The following is a 24,624-nucleotide window of genomic DNA, read 5'->3' as shown; positions in this document are numbered from 1 at the left end:
GATATCCTTGTGAACTCTGTTGTTGTGTTGCTGTCATGAGTGCTGGTGGCCATTGTGCCATGATAACAGCCTTTACTGTATTCCCCAGAGATGAGCAGAGGAGAGCAGCATGGGGGAATGCTGTTTCTTTAAGAGAGAGGGAGAGCAAGAGAGAGAGAGAAAGGGAGGGACCTTTTTGCCCTCCAGAAACCAGGAAGGGAATTGAGTTGATCTGCTGGTGCTTGGTTAGCGCATACAGAGCTTTGAACAGCAGGGACGGCTAAGAGAGAGAGAGAGCTCCACAGAGGAGGAGAGAAGAGGAGGGAAGAGCTAACCCATAACAAGCACCGCCACGGCCATCGCAGGTGAGCTCATTTCCCCCTGCTTGTCCCCCGTGTCGTCTGCCCAGGGCCTATCGACTGAAGGGAGCAAGGCTGAGGAGGAAGGAATGAGGGAGGGGGACAGAGAGGAGAGAGAGAGAGAATGTGTGTGTGTGGGGGGTAGGAGGGGGCTCCTGTGCCAATAAGGAATTATTCCTCTTTTTCTTTGGTCTTCCGAATAACTGCTTTGGTACACATTCGCTTCACTGGTGATGCTTCAATAAACTTTTTTTTTGTTTTTACAGTTGTTAACTTTTGTCGTTGTTGTTGTTTTGGAGGCAGCCCTTAAGGGGTGTGTTTGTCGGAGGTTAGACAAACGGAGAACGTAGTAGGAAGGAACCAAAATAAAATCCATAGGACAAGGTACAGTGCTACGCACTGGGGTCCACTTCTTTTTTTTTATTTTTTATAAACCTTTGGTGTCACTCATGAAGAAACATACTCTGATAACTTCTGCACACACCTTTCTGTCTCAAATTGCATTTACGCATTGATGATGGAATATTTTTAGGTTTAAAAAAATGTCTCATTTGGGTCAAGAATGCTGAATATGTCAGATGATGTGGTGTGCCAATATAAATTTAGTGTATTGAAGTTCTACAGAGTTGCGTTTGGATCCCTTTGTCTTTTTTTCATACGTACAGCGCTTGGCACTGCTTGTTGGCTGCTCTGTACTTTTAATACCTGGCATCCTGCTAGCAACACACGGTAGTATATAATTCAGCTCTGAATGCTTACGTTGAAGCAAGCTCTGCGATGTGGGGGTGGCAAGAGCAGACAGTTTGGGACTTGTAGTTCTTAGCAGTGGCCTAGAAGCAGGTGAAGTCATACTCGAGGACTGCGCTTCCCAGAGTGCTTTGCCCTTGGCCATACAGGAAAGGGAACAGCCAGTAGCCTATCCCAGTGGGGAGGTGTGGTGATTGAGGAGCGGGCAAGCCAATCGCAGAGGGGGAAGTGAAGCCAGAGCAGTGGGCTGAAAATAGAGTGGGGGAGTTAGTAGGTGTCTGCCTGTGTGGGATCAGGCAAGGGCTTGCCTGTGTAACTAGGGCCACTCGGAAGTTTCCTGTCTGCAGTTGCTCCAGACCAGAGCCCTGCCCAGGCACAGAGGCAGGCAGGCAGGCAGAGGGAGACTGAGCTGACCCACAGGGAAACGAAATTCTGGCCGGCCGGTAAGAGCTCCAAATGCACTCTCACTCTCTCTGGTGTCTGAGACGGGAAAGGCAAGCTAGAAGAGAAATAATGGAATCTTAAAAGGGGAAAGAGAGGGACTTGGCTTGATTAAGTTCAGAGCGCTTGACCCACTTGCAGATGGCATAGAGATGGAAAACGGAGGCCTGCTGTATTAAGGTATGACTTGGTGAGCTTCTGTGCAGCGAGTTTGACTTTCCGAATACTTTCTTAACTGAACTCTGTTTTTGTTGTGATTCTTATTTTTATCTGATCTGACTGTTACCAATTGTCGTTGTTGACTGTGGGTTTACCACTTTGGTATCTCCGGTGGACTGCTGAAGTGGTTTTGAATAAAGTGAAATTCACATCAAAGACATCCTGCTCATTGTGATCTCCAAGAACCTTGGACTTTGGAAAGTTTTTCCTCTTCTCTTGGCAGATGCCTTGTAGGCTCCTCTGCCCCCTCATTCTTTTTATAGCTGTGCCATAATGCACATCACCATCTCCCTTGGTAAGGGTCTTTAACGTGGACTTGTCAAATAAGTATACTGCATGTTTGTCCTGGACTCAAAGGCGTTGCAGGAAGCTGCAGTCTCTTTCGCTCTCGCTCTCTCTCTTTTTTTATTCAAAGATGTATGCAGATCATTTCCAACCCATACTTGCTCGACTCGTTTTCACTAGTGCGGGTACAGGGAGGACGCAAGGGGTATTTTTATTCACAGATGACGCCCAGTGTCTGAATAATGCACAGACAAGGCTCCTTGTCTCACTGGGGTGAGGCCGATCTTTATTGTCTTTTGCTTGTTTAAGTGGCAAAGAGATTCTTACCCACCATAAACCAGTTAACCCTGTATATAGTTAAATTACCTGGTAGGGTCGTTTCAGGACAGCGTTTACAACAGGTAAAGTATTTGTGAACTTTACGCTGATACACATCATGTAGTGATGTTTTTACTTTCGTACTAACGTGATGGGTTGCCTTGTTTTTTTTTTTTTAGCTTTTTAGAAACTGTTCCAGTGTGATTTGGTTAGTGTTTTATGCACTTGAATGTATGGAATATTCGACTAGCTTTTGAATGCTTATGAAATACAATTTTATTTGAACTTACACAATCCTTTTGAGAAGTTAGGTAAAATTGTGGTCTGTCATTGGGACATATAAAGCATCTGTTTTTGTGTCCTTGTGCAGTGCAGGACTGAGGGCTGAAGGCAGTAGAAGTTACCAGCAACTGTTTGCTAAACAGTATCTCTGAATAAGGTTTAGTTTTACTTACTAAGTCTGGGGGACAGTGGACGTTTGTGAAACATTTTTGAAGTGATCAAATTAAAGACAGATGCTGGGAGATGGGCTGCTGCAAGCTAGCATCACTATCGGTAATCAGAGAGCTCATCTCATTATTCTCTCATTGCGCTCTTTAAAGGGCCTTCTTCCACTTGTTCTTATCTGCTGAGAGTCTGTCGACATGATGACTGAGGCCTTCTTCTTGGTTTCCTTGACGGTAATGTGGAATCCAATTGCTGTAAGTTTATGCTCTCGCCCCCATTCGCTATTGTGGAGCTCGACCTCCAGCAGGTGGAGGAGTCCTTGACATACTTACCTTAGCACGTTCGTTCAGAGATACGCTGGGAGGTAGAGCTGAAAATGAAAATCCTGGGTGGGTTGTCATGTCGTTTTGCCTCCTCAGCAGAGGCAGAAGAGGGAAGTGGAAGCTGTGGTGGACTGGTGGTGGAGTGTGCAGCTCAGTGTCTGGGAGAGCTGGTCATCTGATAACAGAGCGGGTTCTGTTACACCATCACCAGAGTCACGCAGGAAGTCTTCTTCCGCCCAACCGGCCAGGCTGCCACTGCAGCAGACAAGCTCGAGACACGGACTGAGGCCTGAGCACAAGGGCACTGGAAGGGCTGGAGTAGCGCTGCCGCCATTACTCAATCTTGTTTCTGTTTCGTGTGTTGGTTTTCTTGCTCTTTCCTTATTTCCTGGCCCAGCCACAGTTTGTCCAAAAGACTCCGAAGTTGTGGGCAGCTCAAAGACAGATGCAGGGAGTTAGGCCTGGAAAAGTTTGGTCAAACTATGAGGGGGCGTCGTGGCATTTTCACACGTGGGCTTCATTCTAACATGGGATTCTAACAAAGCTGCTGCTGGTCGAGAAAGATTGTAGGCACGTTGTTGCTTTTCAAGCTGGGTTTCTTGACTTATCTGCTATACCTTTTGCTGTATGCTCTGCTCTTATCTGATCTGCATCTAAGACCTTTAATTTCTTACCATGAAGAGAACATAGTTTGCTCAAAGAAGAAGGTAATTTTCCAGCAACTAAAGTGAAGTAAAATAAAGAATTGCACTAGTGTGCACTTGTTTCAAGCAGCCTCACCCAATACCTTTTGGGGGGCATTGTGAATACAAGTCTGGATTTTTGGCAGCCTGCTGACATATCTCCAGTGAAACGGCCCAGCACTACAACTTTTTATCAGTTGTTCGCCCACTTCCTGCTTGCTCTTTTTGCGACCAATCATGCTTCCCTAACCAATTCTGGCAGGAGTGACTCATTTGCAGGGCCTTGCTCAAAATCCTGTTCTTCTTGGAACCAGTCAGCCCCTCTCCATACTGTTTATGATTATCCGGTAATATCCTCTCTGCCTTGACCTTGAACCCTGTCAACCTAGTGTAGTGACTCCACTTCCCTCCCTCATGAGGAGGAGCTAATCACACAAACACTAGCTCGTACATACATACATACATACATAGTGGACATGCATGTCGGAGAGATGCCCAGGGTCACATGTTTGTCATTAATCCTCTCAAAAGATTCTTTCGAAGGATTCCCAAGCTCTAGTGAAATACAAAGTGAAAGGTGTGACTTATGAAGAAAGTTAATAGCAAGACGCCGAAGTGTTTTTGTAAAACCCTCCTGCTTGTTTTGGTTTATGTCATAAGTCAATGTGTGTTCCTGGAATGTGTGGCATGTGCTTGCCTAAGATGTTTCATTCTGAGGTGTCAGTTTTTGGTTCATATAATGAGAACGTAAATTTGCCGTTTGGTGCTGGATTAGTGTTGTTTTAGAGTTAGTTGAGAGAAGAAGCAGCTGCATTCTAAGAACTTAATCTCCAAACACATTAACCACCCTTGACACAATTTGATTGACAGTAGTTACCTCATGATTTTTGTAAAAAGATTTTACTGTGTTGGTGGTATTTCGAACCGATTACACAACTTTTTTTACACAACTATTTCTGAACTAGTTATATCATACCAAAAGATAACATGTTAGTTGAACTTCTAAACTTGTTTGGTTTACACTTGCTCAGATGAATTAAAACAATACTCGTTAAGACAGTTTGACAGTCTCCGAAATCTATTTTCAATAGCCTCACTCACATTGGCTGGGAGGGGCTGTTAGGGGAGGGTTAGGGCTGGGGTGGGATGAGTATTCGCAGTAACTTGTGGTTTGACTTGCAAAGTAGTTGAGGCCAGTGTGTGCGGCCATCAGAAGAGGTCTGAAATGAGACGTTGGGGCCGTTGCATGGCCCCTGTCACCCATAGCCATGAATAAGTGATGAAGAATGTTGGGAGCCCTGAGAAGGTGTCAGGATCAGGTTTGTTTGCACTGTTTCCTCTTTCTTTCAGCTTTGCCCTGGGTTTATTCAGGGACATAGATGCTGCTTAACTAGTGCCGGGCTATCACCCACAAGCTGAAGTGCAGAGAAATGACTTTTGGTTTTGAGTGTCACTTATAAGAAACTCCCCTATGATAGCAAAACTACTCTTGCTGTCTTTGTCTGAAATTCATGTTTTCTTCAGGTGTGGCACAGGTTCCTTGTAAATCAAGGTAAATTGTCTGACCTGAAAAGGTATGTTTTAGTGTTTAATGAGACAAAACTGATCCTGTGCTATCCATTTAAAATAAACACCATTTTTGAGTCAGACAATTTTCCTTGATTTATGCGGAACCATACCTGGAAACACTTGTCTAACCCAACCTCCAGCCTGCCTTCTACCTTAACTTATTCAAATTCTCCGCAATAAAACAATGAGATAGAATGCACCTGTTAGGGTGGGGGGAGTTATCAGTGAGATAACAGAAAACCAAAGAGAAAAGTGTGTGGTATCAAAGCTTGCCCTACAGGTGCCCATCATTTAGCTCAAAGGTGAAGGTAGAGACAGAAAGAGAAGGGCTTAAGCCATTGGCTTATGGGCATTACCATCTAACTTAAACAAGTCAAGATGTGGTCCAGTGGGGGGACTATTATTGGAAAGGCTTCACTGAAGTGTGCTATATAGAATTGTGTAGTGCATATGTGCCCTAGATTATGGTATTTTCATCATATTCTGACACTGAACTCTTTAACTGTATTCGCTGAAGTTAGATGGCGTGAAAAAACGGCACACGAAAGGTGAGCCTGAATGTCATCCACAGTAATAATGCACGCAAGACAGGTAGTGGGGGTCGGATTTGCTGCTGTGTTTTAACTTCCCACTACCTCTCAGTTGCTACACCAATAGTGACCTGACTTGGTGCCAGCATTCAAGGTGTGGAGGAAGGCAGCTTTGTGCAAGCGTGAGAGAGAGAGAGAGAGAGAGCGAGCAAGCAGCCAGGTTGAGCAGGTCTTGCATACATACCAAGGGGCTTGATCTGAAGGAATGTCATTTGAATGCATTGCTCTTATTGAGTATAATCCCCCTGTGGCCTCACCCCCTGCTGGGTCACTCTGGCAGATGGAGGGGCGGGGGGTAGTTAGGCTGTTTGGTGTTCACGCGTGAACGTGTGTTTGCCAGTGGACAAATCAAGGAGGGTTGCCTTCCAGAGCCCCCCTCCCTCTACCCTCGCCTGTACTGCGGTCGATCATTTTAATCTCCCCCCACACGTGATCAAGGGGACAGGCCTTTCCTGAAACTTGGCACACAGTGCAGGGTGGGGTAACCGGCTCAGACCGGATTGACAACCTCCCTATTTAATACTGTTCCCTTGCAGCCCTGCGTGTGTCCTCCTACTCTTCCTCCTCCTCTAGTGGATTTTTTTTTCCACTCGGGCCTTTAGCCGGCAACCCCCTGCCCCCACCCCCCTTCCCCAGAAGCCAACTGACACGCAATTCAGTGCACATGGTGCCCAGCCCTACTCTATGTGCCGTGCACTCCCCCACCCCAGCAAAGCTGCACAGTACAGATTCTCCTTTTCCACTGCCATCATGACAGCAGGCTTGCCACCCTCTGACATGCTGCTACATTTTAATTCAGTTAACACTCTGAACTGATTGCTGTAAACTAGAAGGCTGTTTAGAGTGCTTTTCAAGACAGATTAAAGTCTCAAATGCCACAAGTTGAGGTCAAACAGCTTTTTTTGATAGCACAATGAGATGTTGTACATAACCTGTAGATTGTTTGATTTTTAAGATCACTTTAAAGCAACATTTTTGCCATCATCAGTACACAGCAAATCAATAAGGTTAGGCAAAGGATTTTACTAGTGAAAAAAACTGAGAAGGTAAACTGAACTGGAACATGTCATTATTATATGTGACCCTGGATGACAAAACCAGTCTTAAGTAGCACTGGTATATTTGTAGCAATAGCTGAAAATACATTGTATGGGTCAAAATGTTTGATTTTTCTTTTATGCCAAAAATAAATTTTGTAAATTTCCTACTATCAAAACTTAATTTTTGATTAGTAAAGTGCATTGCTAAGAACTTTATTTGGACAACTTACTCAGTATTTAGATTTTTTTCGCACCCTTAGATTCCTGATTTTTAAGTAGTTGTATCTCAGCCAAATATTGTCCTAACAAACTATACATCAACAGAAAGCTTATTTATTCAACTTTCAGTAGATGTATAAATATCAATTTCTGGAAATTGACCCTTATGACTGGTTTTGTGGTCCAAGGTCACATATGCATAATTGATACCTTTTCTTTATTTCAATAATTACACCAATTCACTGTGGACTTTAAAATAAGGCTTGCAACCAGCAGATTGTGTATTTGCAGTCATGGCCTTGTTTCTTCCATTTGCAGTTTAGATAATCTTGACCAGTGGTCTTTCATATAATAGCAACCATTTGGCCACTATCTATTAACCTCTCTGCATCATTTGCATACAGGGCTTGGTAATTCTACCCTGGACGGTGATGGAGTGGCCAAATGGTTGCTACTGGACAGCATAAATATGTTCAAACATAAAGTGTTAGTGTATTAAGCAGTAGCATGAATTGAGCTCTTTAGGTCAATAAAGTTTTAGATTGGTGAGTTTGAAAAATACTTGAGAAATGTTTCTCCCTCAATTTAGTATCAATAACATTTCTTTTAATCACTTTATGATTAGTAACTGTTATTTCTCTTAATTAGACAGGCAGACGGACAGACGGCAGGACGGACGGACGGGTGGCGGCTGCGATTGGCGGCTCGGCGGCAGGCTGGTGGAAAATGTCGTCGGGAGCAGGTGGGCGGGGAAGACGTGAGGCAAGGGCCTGTGGGGGTGCAGGCGAGGTAGAGGAAGGACCAGTGGGCATCCCCTTCCCTGAGCACAGCGCTGACCTGCTGGGCAGTCTCAACCGGCAACGGCTAAGTGGACTGCTGTGCGATGTGCTACTAGTGGCTCAAGAGAGAGAATTCCCTGCCCACCGCTCCGTGTTGGCCTCCTGCAGCACCTACTTCCACAAGCTTTTCACCTCGGGCCTGGCTGCTGACCGCCAGAAAGTCTATGCGCTGGACTTTGTGCGGCCTGAGGCGCTGGCCGCCCTCTTGGACTTTGCCTACACGGCCACACTCACAGTCAGCCGCAACAGTGTGGTTGACATTTTAAGCGCCGCCCGTGTGCTGGAGATCTCACCCGTCCAAGACGTCTGCACACACCTGCTGGACACCAAAGTGCTCTCCCCGCCGGTGGGTAACGTGTGTTTCTTACAACTTGGCTATTGAATGTTCTGGGCGATATGATGACGTAGTCCCGTTTCTTTTTGCAGGCGGGCAGTGAGCAAGAAGAAGACCAGGAAGAGGAGGAGCGAGGAAAGAATGGAAAAGAGCAGGGCATCCGGCTGCGTGCCCGTGAGTACTTGGAGTTCTTCCAGAGGGGGGCGCATTGGGGTAGCAGCTGCAGCACGCCAGAGCTCAGGGACCTGCCCGCACACCTGCACTTTAGCCAACGCAATGGCGCTGACAGCAATGGCACGCCCATCGGCCCTGCTGACTACTACTCCTCCCTGGCCCAAGCCCTATCGCAGCCGCCTCGTGACCCTGAAGATGAGAACGTGGATGAGGAGTGCCAGGATGGACCTTCAGTTCTAGCTCGAGGGAAAGGTGCAGAGGCTATGATGTCCCTTTATGCTCCCACTCAGAATGGACATTACTACCTCCATCAAGCAGAGCCCAAATCAGAGAGAGAGGTGGAGGGGACAGGTGAGCGGGAGCACGAACAAGGCCCAGCCAGTGCTTTGCTACAACAGATGATGGACTCCTTGGAGCGGAAAAGGGAACAGGCCACGGCAGGTGGTGGGGCTGAGGAGGACGGGCCGGAGGGCGAAGAGCCAGATGTGGAGTTTTACTTGAAGTACTTTAATAGTGTGCAGAATGAGGAAGTCGCCAGTGCCCCGATGTCTCCAAGTTTGCTACCACTGTGGTCACTAAGGGGCAACGGAGGTGGAAACCAAGCGACTGGAGGGGGTAACAATAGTGAGAGGAAGATGCGCTCTAAGGCCTTCCAGAAGTGCCCTATCTGCTCCAAGGTCATCCAAGGTGCAGGCAAGCTTCCACGCCACATCCGTACACACACAGGAGAAAAGCCCTACGAATGCGCCATCTGCAAAGTGCGATTCACCAGGTATGCCTTTGAGAGCATCTTGCGTGCGATCAAATTTAAATGGTCAGGTATTCAGTATACTAAAGAGAACACAGTCAGCCATAAAGTTGTGTTTTATGTTGACAGAAAGGCTGCATGACAAAGTCCTGGAATTTTAACAAGGGGGGTCCAATAAAAGTGGGTTGTGGTAGCACAGCCTGGTCTGCTGTTATCAAAGATGAGGCTGTTATAAAACTCTCCATACCAATATTGAAAGGGATTACAGTACGGTGGCCTATCTACGCCAGTGAGTCAGCTGAACTTGTGACCCTGGGTGTTACGTTGATTATTGCCCCTGGCACATACAGCCCCTCTTTCCGACAAATACTGCATCTCTGTTAGCAAGCTGCTTGCGTGGCTTACCCTGCACTTAAGGGCATCACCTCTTCCACGAAACCATCGCCTTAATGAATTAATCAGGAGACACACATTGGAAATAGACACTGCGCCAAAAATATCCAGTACCCTATTTGCGTAGAGATGGATCTAAATTTGCCACCTAAATACGCCACCTATTGGGAAGGGGTACTGTAATCTTAATCCTGTTTGATCAGGGTTAAGAGTGCGCTTCACTCACACTGCAATAAATCAATCCCATCTTCTAAATAATTCATCTCTCTGTGCCCCACTCTGTTACATTGAGCGTATGTGCGTGAAAACACGTTCTCTCACAGGCGCGTATGTATATATCGTCCGTATTTTGCAGAATGAATGCGAAAGTGGAGAAAACTACGAGTGAGAGAATCTCCAGATACATTCGAACATGTTTAAATACACAAGTAGGCGTCATCGTGTGCACGTTTGTGTTTACATATTCGGGCGTGTGTCTGTCCATGGACGCAAGCGAGTGCCTATGTGTGTTCGGTAAGCCTCCAGTATTCTGGACGGGTCAACCACCCTAGTTTGTTTAGTTGTACTCTGCCCCGGTCACAAGCTTAGGGGGAGGGACTGAGTAGGGTAAGCTGAGAGCAGAGTCTTACAACAGAGGGCCTTGCATTTGACACCACGTTATAGCTCCCTTATTGGTGCAAAACAATACACTTTGACAGTACACTGTCTCTTGTTGAAGAAAGCCTACTCTTTAGCCATAGTGTGCCTCGGAAGTCAGAAATGTATATAAACTGATGACCAACATGAAGTTAGACTAACATTTAGGAAATATAGAGTGCAAAATTTGGTTTTAATAGTGCTTTGAAATTGTTCGAGGACAATTGAGGAAAGACATTAAAGGTTAAACCACATTCTTCCAAACCTGTTCTTCAACCCAGCACACCTTTTGATTTTCGATCTTACACTGGTTTCTTCCCATAAACTAAACGCTCTCCTCAGTTGAACTCCGACACCACAGAAGATTTAAATTTTTGCTTGTAAAATAAGCGCAATTGCGCATTTTGAAGTGGCTCTTTTGGGAAACATAGGGCCCACTATGACTCTGAACTGAACGTTGAGCCCTTTGGTGCCTCATTGGCCTAAAAAGAAATTATGGTGATAAAGCTGTGAGCTTTATGGCTCTTTTCCTCATATGACCTTGGGTGGTTTCGTCACAAAAGAATGATAAATAAACTTGACTTTACTCTAAAAGGAAAGATAAGGAGGTCAGACTCCTTTTGAGAACACATGTTGTCTTTGATGTGCAAATCTTTAGATTTTTGTTTATATGTAGTTTATGTAATATATGCGTGCATGTTTGCCTTTGCTAATGATCTGTGTGGCTAACCTTACCGGTGTGTCTTGTAAATCAACATCAGGCAGTAGTTAGTGACTCACCCCACTGTCATAAATGGTCTTTCTGGCACATCGAGTAATTTGGGAGTGGGCATTTTAAAGAATTATAAGTGCATTAAGTGTATTAAGCATGTATTTGTGCATATAATGGTGTTGTTTTGTAAAACCCCAGCCTTAAATTGCCATTCACTTACCTGAACAGTGTACTTACCTTAGACTAGGTATTTAATTCGCACAAACCCATGGCTAGCGGCTTATCTGAAGTTTTCGTGTGCTTTTTTTTTTTTTTTTTTAGGCAGGACAAGCTAAAGGTTCACATGCGCAAGCATACGGGAGAAAAGCCTTACCTGTGTACTCAGTGTGGCGCCGCCTTTGCCCACAACTACGACCTGAAGAATCACATGCGCGTGCACACAGGCTTGCGGCCCTACCAGTGCTCCAGCTGTTTTAAAACCTTTGTACGCTCGGACCACCTCCACCGCCATCTCAAGAAAGACGGCTGCAACGGCATCCCTTCCCGTCGAGGCCGCAAGCCACGCATACGAGATTCTGAGCTCCTGGAAGGTCCTATGGAACTTCACGGCCCAGAAGCAGACATCGAGAGAGGTCGGCAGCTTTCGGACAGGGGCACCGGAACAGCAGTCATGGAGGAAAATCACGGTAGTCACACGCACAGTCCGGCTGCCGATGGGGAAGGTAGTGAAGAGTTGACCTCTGGACAAAGGAACTTCGTGACAACATGAATCGGACTTCGTCAGAGAGGGCTTTACTCAACTGAAACAGAAGAGGAAGAACGAAAGCGAAAAATAAGAAAAACAAAAAAAACCTACATGGTCCTCTTTAAAAAAAACAAATCAGGGTGTCACGCAAATCTAATCTTCTAGTTTCTTTTTCCTCCTTTTTTAGCTTCTGCATTCCGCATAGAGACTAACCACCAAGTTACTGGTATGTTGGAAGAGCGAAGAGCACTTCAAATCACTCACCCGTGCTGTCACCATCTTTCTGGGTCTTTTTGTTGGTGTTTTTGTAACAATGGCGTACGAGAAAAAGCTACTATGCAGTTTAAACAAGTTCCTCATCTCTGGGTTGCATCTACAGGGCCTTGTCTTAAAAAGTAAGGTGTCAAACACCAGGCTGACTGCTGCTTCAACAGGTTAGCTACGAACGGTCTAAGATGCGATCAAGGCAACCAATAGATCTCTTTTTCTAATGCAACGAGAAACATGTACATACACTATAAAAAATTCTATTGTCTCAGATTGCAATATATGCAATACTCTGATGCAGCACCTTTTTTCTAAATGTTCCAGAAAGAATTGGACAGGGGTTTGATTTAAAGTGTTACTTTCTCTATAAAAGATGTTTTCATTTGTTTAGTTTTTTTGGTGTAACAGGTTACCGTTTTGAGTCGAATCTACATGGGGAGATTTCGTTAATTTCGTTGTTTCTGGCAGGGAGAGGGTAAGACAAGGGATGAGGTCCTGTGTTTCTAAAGCACTACCTTCATCTGTTCGCCACTGGGCACAATCATGTTCAATCTTACCTCTCACAGGCCTGCTTTTCCTTATATTCTCTCTTATTTTGGGGATTGTCTTAATATTTTGTCATTTGATTTTTCTTTTGACCTTCTAGTTGACTTTTGGGTACTTGACACTTTACATTTGTATACGTGTGTATATATTAGGTTGTAATCTTATGAGACCCTTTATAAGACGTATATTGCAGATAGATAGGGTTACATCTTCCTTCAGCTTCACTCCAGGTTTCTCACCGCGCTAAGTTTGCAGGGGGAAACACGCTGTTTGATGTTTTAGAGAATTATTATTGAGAAACCCATTTTTTTCCTAAGCTGCACTTAATGGAACCCAGAAGTTTCCGCCCAAAGTATGAATTGTGATAAATGTGCTTCATTTCGAGTCTTTCTGCAGGAGATTGAAACTGTATGCAACAGATGAGTGAGTTCACCCCTGTTATACAAACGGTTGGTGAACAACTTAAGCAGGGAATCGTTTATTTGTTTGTTTGTTTCCGCGACGGCAGGAGAGATAAAGAGCGAGCACCTTTTTTATGCATTTGCACAGCTTTACTAAAGATATCCAATGGAGATAGAGAAATATCTATTTATGGAGGCAGTTTGGGTTGAGGAGAGATACAAAGTGCTTATTCAATTTCTTTGCCCAAGGGACCACGGAAGAAAAAAAAAATCTGAAACAACCTGAGCGATAAATGAGCAATAAATTAACGTCCAATTCCAAATAAGCACACAGCTGTAGCCGAGTAAAAGGGAGGGTCCAGTTTTTAGTGTAAAATGTGAGCGTCATTATTAAACGCAATGTATATAGATACAAAATGGGATCAGTTATACAAACTTTATCGCCTTTTTTCAATGCAAATGACTGGGCAAAGTTTTGAAAGAAAGTGTCCTGAAAACCAAGACCTTTATTTTAAAATAATATGTGCTTCCTTGTGCTGGTAAGAGAGAGGGTGCAGCAACATCCTATGGCCACATCAGAGCAGAATGACTCACTGAGAGGGGCCTGGAGCGTCAGCAGGCACTTTGTGGGCACGTTGAGACAGGCTCTCCCCAAAATCCAGCAGAGTGGGTGCTATGGTTAAATTAGGACTAAGGCGGAGCCTTTAAGAGCCGATGAAGTGACACATTTGAACCAAACTTTCTAGGCGCATGCGTTCTAGAAAGTGTATACGGTGACTACGGTTAAAGCCGTGGCATTATACCCTGTTTATTGGCCTTTTGCACCTTAATAAGAAAGAAGCGAGATTTGAATGCACTTTGTTACTGAGAGGGGCACTTTTGAGTCTAGAAACGGGTACCTTCAAACAAAAGAGCAAACATGCTAAACAAAAATATAAAGGCCCATCCGAGTAGTAACACTTTAGTATTTTTTTTATTTAATTTTTTTTAATTATTATTATTTTGGCTTCGTAAGTGTTTAGGCCTCGACACCGAGCTGCCAAAAAGTGCAGTCACTCGAGAGTTTGTTAGAAGAGTAACAAAGAATAATAAAGGAGATATGAAAGAGTAATGAATAATTGCACTTAAAGTTGATCGAAAAGTTCTCTATTTTGTCTTAATACGGAAGAGCATCAAGATGTGCAGGGATTTACGATAATTACCTACAACTACATACTCCTCCTTTTTAGTTTCTGTCGGTGCATTGTGATATGCTGAGTTTCGCTGGTCAAGTGTAGTGTTGTAGGCCACACCCTAAGCATCACACTACTGTAAGTTACGAAGAACGATTTCGTGTGACTGGACGACACGGTGGAATTAATCCTTCTGGAAATTCCAGTGTGAGAGCTTGTGTTTTTCACACCCCAAAACACTCAGTTAATAATACATCACATGCCTGCAAGGGTGTGTGGTAACACATTGACCTAGACCATCTCTTATCAACCGTTTCACTCATCGCCTGCGTCCATCCCGTACTTATCTTTTAGATTTGTTCCGGGATGTATTTGTACCAACACTCTTAAAAATAAAGGTTCTTTATTGGAAGAACCTTCCATGGAAACTTTCAAATGCAGAAAAGGTTTTAAAATGTTCTTTAAAATGGTTCTTCTATGGCTTTCTAACTGCAAAACCTTTATTTTTAAGAGTGTATACCACGACCCAAATTTATTCTCCCTCGTTGTAGATGCAGAAGTTGGAGTCAAATTGTTGTTGAAAAAGCCTACTTGAGTTCCCTTTCTGTCTATTGTTTTTATTTCTTCTGTGATACAGAGTGTGAGAGTTTCAAATTTGCGATGCTTTTGTTTTGTTGTAAAATGTGTTGCTGCAGCTTGTTTGTTTTTATAGAGAAGATAATGCTAGCTTTGTGGGGTTTAGGGTTAAATGGTGGTGGATCATAGGGAGGGTTAGGTGGGTGGGAGGGTAAGGGAGGTACAAAGCCTGATAGCACTGGAAATGGTGCTTTAGCTGAGAATGAGTTTTTGCACTAAAAGTCACTCATGTCCTTGTCCTTGGAGGAGGGGGGACTGGAGAACCGGGCAAGGCCTTTGAGTTTCTGTGAACGCAGAGTCTGTTTAATCTCCACTTTACTTCCCAACTGCAATTAACTCTTTGAAGACCAAAGTAGGAAAAGACTAGGATTACTTGAAGACCGTTCGAAGAACGAGGTGAATCTTGCATTTTCAAGCAGAACGAGTGTAGGTCAAGAGTCCAAAGCAACTACAAGAGAAATAAGCCGCTTGAGGAAAGACACAGTATTCACGGAATGGCTTTTTTCCAATGGTTAACAGGATCAAACCCTAAGCATCTGTGTCTGCGAAGCAGTTTGGTGGAGTTATTAGAGGTCTTTGTGAGTTCGCACAGACTCATTGGCTTGATCTGGAAGGGGGGCAGGGGGGCGTAAACTTTGTTCAGTGGGTCCAAACGGAGTCGGGGCAGAGTCTTGAAGCTTGACAAGTGGAGAAGGATTTTGGAGAGAATGTGCCTTAACTTAAAAGGAGATTGGGAAGAGGATTCAAAAGATGGCTTCCATTCCAGCTTCCCGAACGATTCTTGAATACTTGTGGAGTCCAGAGATTGTCTACTACACCTCAACTTGTAAATACAACTAGCTAAAACTTGGTTAAAAAAAAAAAGTTGATTGCAGTGAGGAGATTCTGTCATCTTCCATTTAGCGCTGTTTATTGCTTCCGCCCCGATCGTGACTCCACTGACAGACACTACAGCGAGAAAGTGTCTCAAACAACCATTTCCATGACTTTAAAAGCACCATGTATGTAATATCCAAATATTAATCTATTTGTGTCTTTATTTGTTTAATTTATTGGACAGGATGTCAAAAAGCATTAAAGATTACAATGACAGTGATAACCGTAATAATCATGGAGGAGGATGATCTTATTACTCTAATTCTAGATGTTCTGGCTGGGTCGAAGCACAACTAGCTGAGGACGACATAATGCATGGCTAGATTCGCACAGTTGTTCTCACCTGATCCACTGCTGTTTGATGCCCAGCGGGCATGTTGCACAAGGAGTGCAGTTCGGGCAGGGGAACTATGTCTTAAAAGGGGGGTTTGGAGAGCCTCGTCAGGTATTGCTGTGCCATTCTGTATACCTAAGGAATTTATAGCCATCTACGTTTTTGACTGCCTCAGCTGGTTATGTTTCACTGATCGAGGAGATGTTCTGGAGAGCAGATGTCAGGGGTTGTGGTGGGAGGCAAGGGGGGATTTTGGGATTATGGGCCATTGTCTATGCTTCTCAGGTTAAATAATCACGGCAGTCCATGTCCATTTTCGTCGTTTGGTTTAAGCTCAAATTTTGCCTTCTGTGTAATCAAAGCTTTATTGTACTGAGAGTACACCAACCGAATATATATTATGAGTTTTGAAGATGATATCGAAAGCCAACTACCCGTGTGACCACAACACCCTCATTTTTGTTTTGCCTAATAACTGTACGTGTTCTAGTGTAGAAACACAATGGCAAATGTGTTTTTTTGATGTTTTAACATTCTAAAATGATAAGAGGTGTATTGTCTCAGAATGAGAATTGTGGGATGGAGACAAGAAGTCTGAGGTCTTCAACAAGTCAAGGATGCATTCCATAACTTCCTCTTAATAGCTGTTAGAACGAACAGATGCAGGTAGACGGAAAAAGAGGCGGCGGTTTCTTGAGTCTTAAAGGAAAGTTTTCCTCTACCCAGAATGTGCAGGGAAGAAAGTGTGTCTGGCTTCACAAAGCCATCAAGCTGATAGCAGTTCTGTGATTGTAACAAAAAAGCACTTTGCGAAAGGCCATCCAGAATATTGTGTGCTGTCTCCTTTGATTATTACTGTTGTTGTTATTGTTGTTGTTTTTTTTCATCTTGTTAATGCAATTTTTTGTTATCTCATTGTGGATGTAATGATTTATTTAAATGCAAAAACTACATGAAAAAAGAAACTTGAACATGCGATATATTTGGGTTGAAGTCCATTTGAACTGCCGCCCCGTACCACACACATCTCTGGAAATACAGACGAAACAATGTTCAAGTTGTCATACATGTTTTCTTTCGACAGTTTTGCACCTTTAAACCCATTATAAAGGACTTTGCTTAAAGGACATTTCTTCCTGGGTTTCCATTGTTCTGCAATATGCTTCATAGACAAATACAGAATTTATAAGTACGTAGATCTAGATTGGTATTGTTAGGGTTTAACCCAAGCAATGTCCACTAAAAGGCTGCAGATATGCAACAATGGACCATTATACAACTTTCCTGCATATGGACAATATACAATATTGCTTTCCTTCTGTTGTTAGACAGTAAAATGTATTTTCCATAATGTTTTTGCATAAAGTTTAAGAGTTTATAAGGGACTCGTTATGTACTCTATTCCAAATTATCGTTTCTCACATCGAATCTGTACGCTTAATTCATTACATGGGTAATCGGCTGAACGGACGCAAGCTCTGCACAATAAATAACTCATTTTCAGGCTTTGGGGGCACTTTTTAACACTTTGGGGCGGCAGAAAATTCCCAGTGTCTCAGGCTTGGACAGCAGAAACCCTTTTTTTGTTTTGTTAATTCAAGTCCTGTTCCTTTCCATTGTCTGTCAGTGTGTGTTGAAGCTATTGAGATGTACAGGAGAATTTGGGAGAATTTGCACTTTTGGCGATGAAAAGAATTTGTATTGTATATGAGACCACTAAATCTACATCGTCTAAATCAAACAATTCCATGTTGTTTTTCCTTTTTCCTTTTATTCTTTTTCTTTTTTTTGTTTTGTTTTATTTTTACAAAATATATCCAAAAATGTCTGACGTTTAAGAAATAAGACATTTCTATTAAAAACAGAATGTTTACGACCTTCCTGTCTTTGTATGCTATGTTGTTTCTAAAAAAATATAGAGGTTAAATGTCATTTTTGGTTCCCCAAAGAACTTTTCAGTGAACAGTTCTTAAATGAACCATTTCGAAGAACATTTTGAAAATCTAAAGAATCTTTTTTTTCACTATAAAGTACATTTTCTGCATTTGAAATGTTAAATGGATGTTCAAGGTTCTTCATGGAACCATCGATGCTAATAAAGAACCTTTATTCTTAAGAGTGTGTCTCAACCCTGCTGGAAAAACACTTCTTAAAACCTACCACACTCTTGAAAATAAAAGGGGTGTTTTAGTGCTGATGCCATAGAAGAATTATTTTTGGTTCCTCGAAGAACATTTCAGTGAACCGTTCTTAGAAGAACCATTTTGAAAATCTAAAGAACCTTTTCTGCATTTGAAAGGTTCCATGGATGTTCAAGGTTCTTCATGGAACCATCAATGTCAATAAAGAACCTTCATTTTTAAGAGTGTCTCAACCCTGCTGGAAAAACATTTCTTAAAACTTACCACACTCTTAAAAATAAAGACTCCAAAGGCTTTTTTTTTTTTGCAGTCATGCCATTGAAGAACCATTGTTGGTTCCCCAAAGAACCTTTCAGTGAACAGTTCTTAAATTAACTATTTCACCTTTTTTCACTATAAAGTACCTTTTCTGCATTTGAAAGGTCTATGGATGTTCAAGGTTCTTCATGGAACCATCGATGCTAATAAAGAACCTTTATTTTTAAGAGTGTCTCAACCCTGCTAGAAAAACACTTCTTAAAACCTACCACACTCTTGAAAATAAAAACTCCAAAGGGGTGTTTTTGTGGTGATGCCATAGAAGAACCATTTTTGGTTCCTCACCTCAACCTTTCAATGAACAGTTCTTAAAAGAGCCATTTTGAAGAACATTTAAAAAATCTAAAGAACTTTTTCTGCATTTGAAAGGTTCCATGGATGATGAAGGTTCTTCATGGAACCATCGATGCCAATAAAGAATCTTTATTTTTTTGCTGGTGTTAAGATGGTCTTCCAGCCTGGCTAAGCTGGAGTTTACTTAGGAGGCCAGCGGCACAAAAAGTACCCAAAACCCCTCTAAAACCAGCCAGGCTGGAACACCAGCTTATAGATGAAGATGTTTTTTTCAGTTGTGAATGTACGGTGTTTGCAATTTCAGAGTAAACAAAACTGTACTTATCTTTTTCCTTGATCTTTTCTAAGTTGTGTTCTTTAACTTAATACTGACACCTATCAGTGTGGATGCAACATCACATAAAAGTGAAGTTTTACGTGTCTAAGTCTAAGTCTGTATTTGCAAATTTTTTGTTTATTTATTCCTCAAATTACAGTGCCTGATAATAGAGAGGTTACCGAGATTAAGTTGTCACTATTTGGCTGATCATGTGATCTCAACTTCATCTTTATGAGTAAAAAGCTTTCTTCTCACATGAGCCTCCTTATCCAGACATATTTTATAGATCAAGATTTCTCTCACCAGAATATGTGTGACATATGAGGTGTCTGGTATTAATTTGATTATATAACTTGTGTGCAAATCAAATATAACACTTATTATTTTGAATAAATTGTGGCTACGGACAAATTATGCCTTTCTGTAGCTGGTTTCCATCTTGGTCCAGCAACTTACAAGGTGGTCCTACTAGTTTAAGATGGTAATGCTGCATTCCAGACAACTTGAAATTAAGATTTTTCCCACCTCCTACTTGGAAATAACGTCTGGAACATCGTTTTAGTTTGGATATCCGACCTGTAAACTCGGGCCAAATCGATCTACCCTGACCTCAGTATATGTGGAGCTACCATGTCAAACTTAAAAACATTAGACAGTTTATAAAATGACACCTTAATTATAGCTTTTCATCAGCTGTTTTCAAGTATTGTTATTTTTTATCTGTTTTTGCCATAATTGACACAAAGTGACATATCTGTGACCCTGGACCACAAAACCAGTCTTAAGTAGTACGGGTATATTTGTAGCAATAGTCAAAAATACAATGTATAGGTCAAAACTGTCGATTTTTCTTTTATGCCAAAAATCAGATATTTTGTAAATTTCCTACCGTGAATATATTAAAACCTAATTTCTAATTTGTAATATGTGTTGCTAAAAACATCATTTAGACAACTTCCTCAATATTTAGATTTAGGGCCTCATTTATAAAGCATACGTACGCTCAGATTTGATTTTAGAGTGTGTGTGCGCTTAAAAACTGGCTCTGACGTAGAAAAGTGCTTAGTGTCACGTCAGGGCCCAGACGTACACTTTTTCTTGTCAGAGTACTGCAGGTTTTTATAAATGTAAGTTGTTCTCGCAGCTCGCTGTTCTAAATTTGAATGATAATGGTGATCTTTTATATGTTAATGACATTAATTAGGAGTCGTTTACAAGGCAGAGAGCTTACGCTGTGCGTAAGTTCAAGATCATTAGCGATTTATAGATTTCACATCTGAAAGAGACACGTCCATGGGTTTTCAAATAGCTGTATCCTAATATGTGACCCTGGACCCCAAAACCAGTCTTAGGTAGCACGGGTATATTTGTAGCAATAGCCAAAAATACATTGTATGGGTCAAAATTATAGATTTTTCTTTTATGTCAAAAATCATTAGGAAATTAAGTAAAGATCATGTTACATTAAGATTTTTTGTAAAATTCCTACTGTAAACCTATCAAAATGTAATTTTTGATTAGTAATATGCATTGTTAAGAACTTAATTTGGACAACTTTACAGGTGATTTTCTCAATATTTTGATTTTTTGCACCCTTATATTCCAGATTTTCAAATAGATGTATCTCGGCCAAATATTGTCCTATCCTAACAGACTATACATCAATAGAAAGCTTATTTATTGAGCTTTCATATGATGTATATATCTCAGTTTTGTAAAATTTAACCTTATGACTGGTTTTGTGGTCCAGGGTCAAATATTGTCATATATATACAAACCATACACCAATGGAAAGCTTATTTATTCAGCTTTCAGATGATGTATAAATCTCAATTTCAAAAAATCGACCTTTATGACTGGTTTTGTGGTCCAGGGTCACATTTCAACTCAGATGTTTCCACTTCCGACCTCGTCTGGAATGTGGCATAAGGCTAGTTTATAGAAGCTGGTAGCTAGCCAGCAAAAATCATTGTAGACTAGTTAATTATCAGCTCAGACAAGCTATAAGTTAGCTATGTGTTTCAGAACACATCTACCAGCTACCAACAGGGTTTATGTGATATTAAAGTTACTAAAGCATAATTATAAAATCTGCTTGACTTTTCTTAGTCAGTTGACTTGGCCTTCACATTTATAAGTTTACCAAAAGTTGAGAGACAATAGTCAACAATGCTAATTAACAACCATTACGCGCCAATTCTAAAAATTGCCAGCGCTCTGAGGACATAAACTAATGAATTCAAACGATAATTCAGTGCTGAGACTTTAATATGATTACTTGTAATGTTGAATATAATTTGAAATAAACACTTACGTGCCATGTCATGTACTCTTTATCCAAATAGACACGCACTTTTGCCATTACATTTGGTTATTTCTTACCTCAGGCCAATCGACCGCTTTCTCAATGACGGCGCCAAAACAAGCATTCCAATGTAGTTCATTATATCACCACAAGATGTCACTAGACCTTAACTGTTCTCCCCCTCGACAAACTCTTCAAGATGTCCCATGTGTTTGCGGGTGTATATCTAAATTATCTGCATTGTTCTTTGTGTAAAGTGAGTGTCATTTACAATAGTTGTCTGAAATAACTAGTATTAGTTAATAAACGAATCTCATTTTGAACTGTGGCCATTCTTACAGACTATCCCATAGGCTACGAAAATTAACCATGGTTATACTATAGTAAAAGTGTAGTAACCATGGTGTTTTAGCGTATTGATTACCATGTGTATAACGACAGTTTTACTACAAATACCATGGTTAAACTATGGTTAGCAGAACAAAACCATAGTTAACTTGTGGTTAACATGGTTTAACTATTGTTTTATTTGTGGTAAAACCATGGTTAGAGATTTCTGTTATTCACCAGTCTAATATTTAGGATGAAATATTACTAATATGAACTTCATCCTTAATAAAGTGTGGAAAAGTGACAGTTTGTGACAGGAAACAACACAAACATCAGGATTAGCAGTGATTTATATGAATTCTGTTACATTTTGTGGCATTATTTGGTTTGAAAACATCTTGTGTGGTAAAATCACAGAAATTCGTGTGATAAATACACTATCCAAGGAGACTTGATTAGGCCTTTTCTATGGAAAATATGTGAAAACATTGTTTTCTTCTCAGGTAACCCGCTTATTTGAGACTATGCGTAGTGTCCTTCTCCTCGTGATGTCCCAGACACGACAGAAACAGGATGAAAACAGAGAATCGAGGGGCGATTAATAATTAAGCAGAACAGAGCAGGCGAAGGGGTTACATTGTTTTTCTCACTCAGGGGTGTTTTTTCTGTCCGAACAGATTGAGTTGGAAACAGGGTCACCGGGATCAAAGAAAACCCTGAAGCAGCCCGTTACATTTTTTTTTTTTAAATATCTGCAGGCCCACTCTGTATTCTCTCCTTTTTTTCTCTTGCAGTGTGTGAGTCAGTGAGAGAGAGAGAGATTTCACGCTATGACAGGACTAGATAAAACCCCTGCAGATTTCCCAACAATGAACTCCAGGAGGTATATCTCAAAGAGAAAAATATGTCTTAATCGGCCTCATTGACAGCCTATTATTACTGGGAGTCAAATGACATTAGAATCACACTTGAATTGGTTGGAACTTGGGTACACTTGCCACCGAATTGCTTATTCAAATAAAGAAAAAGCTAATAGTATCACTCTAGTCTCCATTCAAGCGCGGATTTGTCGTTAACTATTCCATATGTCAATAATTTGGTGCCGCTCAAGACAACCCCCTTTCATATGTTGATTAGGGACCTTGACCTTTAACCCCCTGAACCTCACATCCCGTATCGCGAGTGCCCCCCAACCCCGTTCCACACACAGACTGCTTTCAGGGCCGCACCGCAGCCCCGAAGCCTTGCCTCTGGACATCTCCGGGTCCCTGGAGACTGGGAAGCGAGGTACCTTTAAACCACTGCGGCAAAAATCCCCACCAAAACTCTGCAGTCATTAATATGCAAAAATGCAAATGAGTGGGTAATTAAGAGCTGGAGCTCTCTGGAGGCTCTTTGATTGCTAATGAATTCTAATCTGCAAAGAAGGGGGGAGGGGAACGAAGAGAAAAGGATGAAAGAATCAGACAAAAAAAGCTAAATATTAAAAAGTCGCTTCTATATGTAATCACACAATCCCTTACGGAAGCTACAAAGATCTTATTTACTATCCAGAGTCGCATAACAATACTAATGTGTACAGGTCACTCGATAACCACAGCCAAACATTTGCTAGTAATGCTAACAATTGGCCCTGAGCGAATCCAAAACGCTGACATTCCAAAGGCCTTGAAAGACTTCCTAAACAATAAACAGGATGCTGTAGGGCTATGCTAGACATCGCAGACATCTTGTTTTACGGTATATCGCGGCGAAGGTGAGTTCCTGAGAAAGACAGTGACAGAGAGAATGTCGGAGAGGTCAGGTAGCATGACTGTCTGCATGGCAGCACCAGCTGTGTTGTGGAGAGGAGATGTTATTTCATCACTTTTGCGAGTGAAAACACCCCCCACTCACACTCCCTCGCTCTGTCTCGCTCACACAGGCACACACAAACATGCTGTTATTGTTACTGAAGTAGTCCCACGACACCCACAATCTCCCACTTCACCCCTCCACCCTCCCCATCCATCTCTCCTTCTTTCGCTCGCTCTTTGCTTCGCATTCTGCACCTCCTTGTTAGCTGAACTTCATTCAAAATGTGATACATATTTTTTGTTTAATGGAATAATGAATATTCTGGCACTATTTACCTACCCTCAGGTCCTTCCAAACCTGTATGATGTGTAGTGGAACACAAGAGGAGAGATTTAGAATGTTAAAGTGTTCTTTTGAATGATTCGTCTATAAATCAGATTCATTTTCGCATTCAATCCACTGACTCAAATATGGAAGCCCGTTTCCGCCACTGAATAACAAATAAAAAATGAAATTAAAAAAAGGTAGTTACGACTTTTTGTCTTACAATTCTGACTTTTTTTTCTTGCATTTTGCGATTCTGACTCTTTTTCTCAGAATTCTGAGATATGAACTCGAAATATCTAGTTATGAAGTCAAACTAGTGGAATATAAAATCAAAATTGCGAATTGTTGTTTTATGTTGCAATTCTGACTTTTTTTCTCGCAATTGCTAGTTTACATTTTTAATGTTATGACGTCAAAATAGTGGAATATAAAATCAAAACTGCGAGAAAAAGGTCATTTTCTTGCAGTTGTGAGTTTGTCGCAATTCAGACTTTTTTTCTTGTAATTTTGAGTTTTTATCTCACAATTCTGACTGTTTTCTAGAAATTAAGATTTTACCTCAGAATTGTGTGATATAAACTAGCAATTGTGAGAAATAAAGCCAGAATTGTGAGACAAACTCAATTCTGACTTGTTTTATTGCAATTGCGAGTTTTATGTCGCAATTCTGACTTTTTTTCTCGCAATTGCGAGTTTACATCTTGCGATTCTGGCTTTTTTTCCGAGATATGAATGCGAAATAGCGAGTTATGAAGTCAAAA

At 41.7% G+C, this 24,624-nt stretch overlaps 1 protein-coding gene across 1 annotated transcript; it reads left to right on the top strand.

The window, feature by feature from the left end:
* Positions 1-236: 236 nt before the first annotated feature.
* On the top strand, positions 237-12,658 carry LOC141293039 (zinc finger and BTB domain-containing protein 7A-like). The gene is made up of 4 exons (XM_073825084.1): positions 237-344; positions 7,868-8,404; positions 8,485-9,338; positions 11,377-12,658. Exons 2-4 carry the CDS (start codon positions 7,946-7,948, stop codon positions 11,822-11,824), a joined length of 1,761 nt encoding a protein of 586 aa, XP_073681185.1. The 5' UTR covers positions 237-344; positions 7,868-7,945; the 3' UTR covers positions 11,825-12,658.
* The last annotated feature ends 11,966 nt before the right edge of the window (positions 12,659-24,624 follow it).

The sequence above is a fragment of the Garra rufa genome, chromosome 19 (genome assembly GCF_049309525.1).
Source record: "Garra rufa chromosome 19, GarRuf1.0, whole genome shotgun sequence".
In the NCBI taxonomy this organism is placed as follows: Eukaryota; Metazoa; Chordata; class Actinopteri; order Cypriniformes; family Cyprinidae; genus Garra; species Garra rufa.
This window is presented reverse-complemented; position numbering and strand designations above follow the sequence as displayed.

Coding starts and splice junctions, on each gene's coding strand:
- LOC141293039 (XM_073825084.1), top strand. CDS start 7,946: ATGTCGTCGGGAGCAGGTGGGCGGGGAAGACGTGAGGCAAGGGCCTGT. Junction 8,405..8,484: donor CCAAAGTGCTCTCCCCGCCG/GTGGGTAACGTG, acceptor TTCTTTTTGCAG/GCGGGCAGTGAGCAAGAAGA. Junction 9,339..11,376: donor TGCAAAGTGCGATTCACCAG/GTATGCCTTTGA, acceptor TTTTTTTTTTAG/GCAGGACAAGCTAAAGGTTC.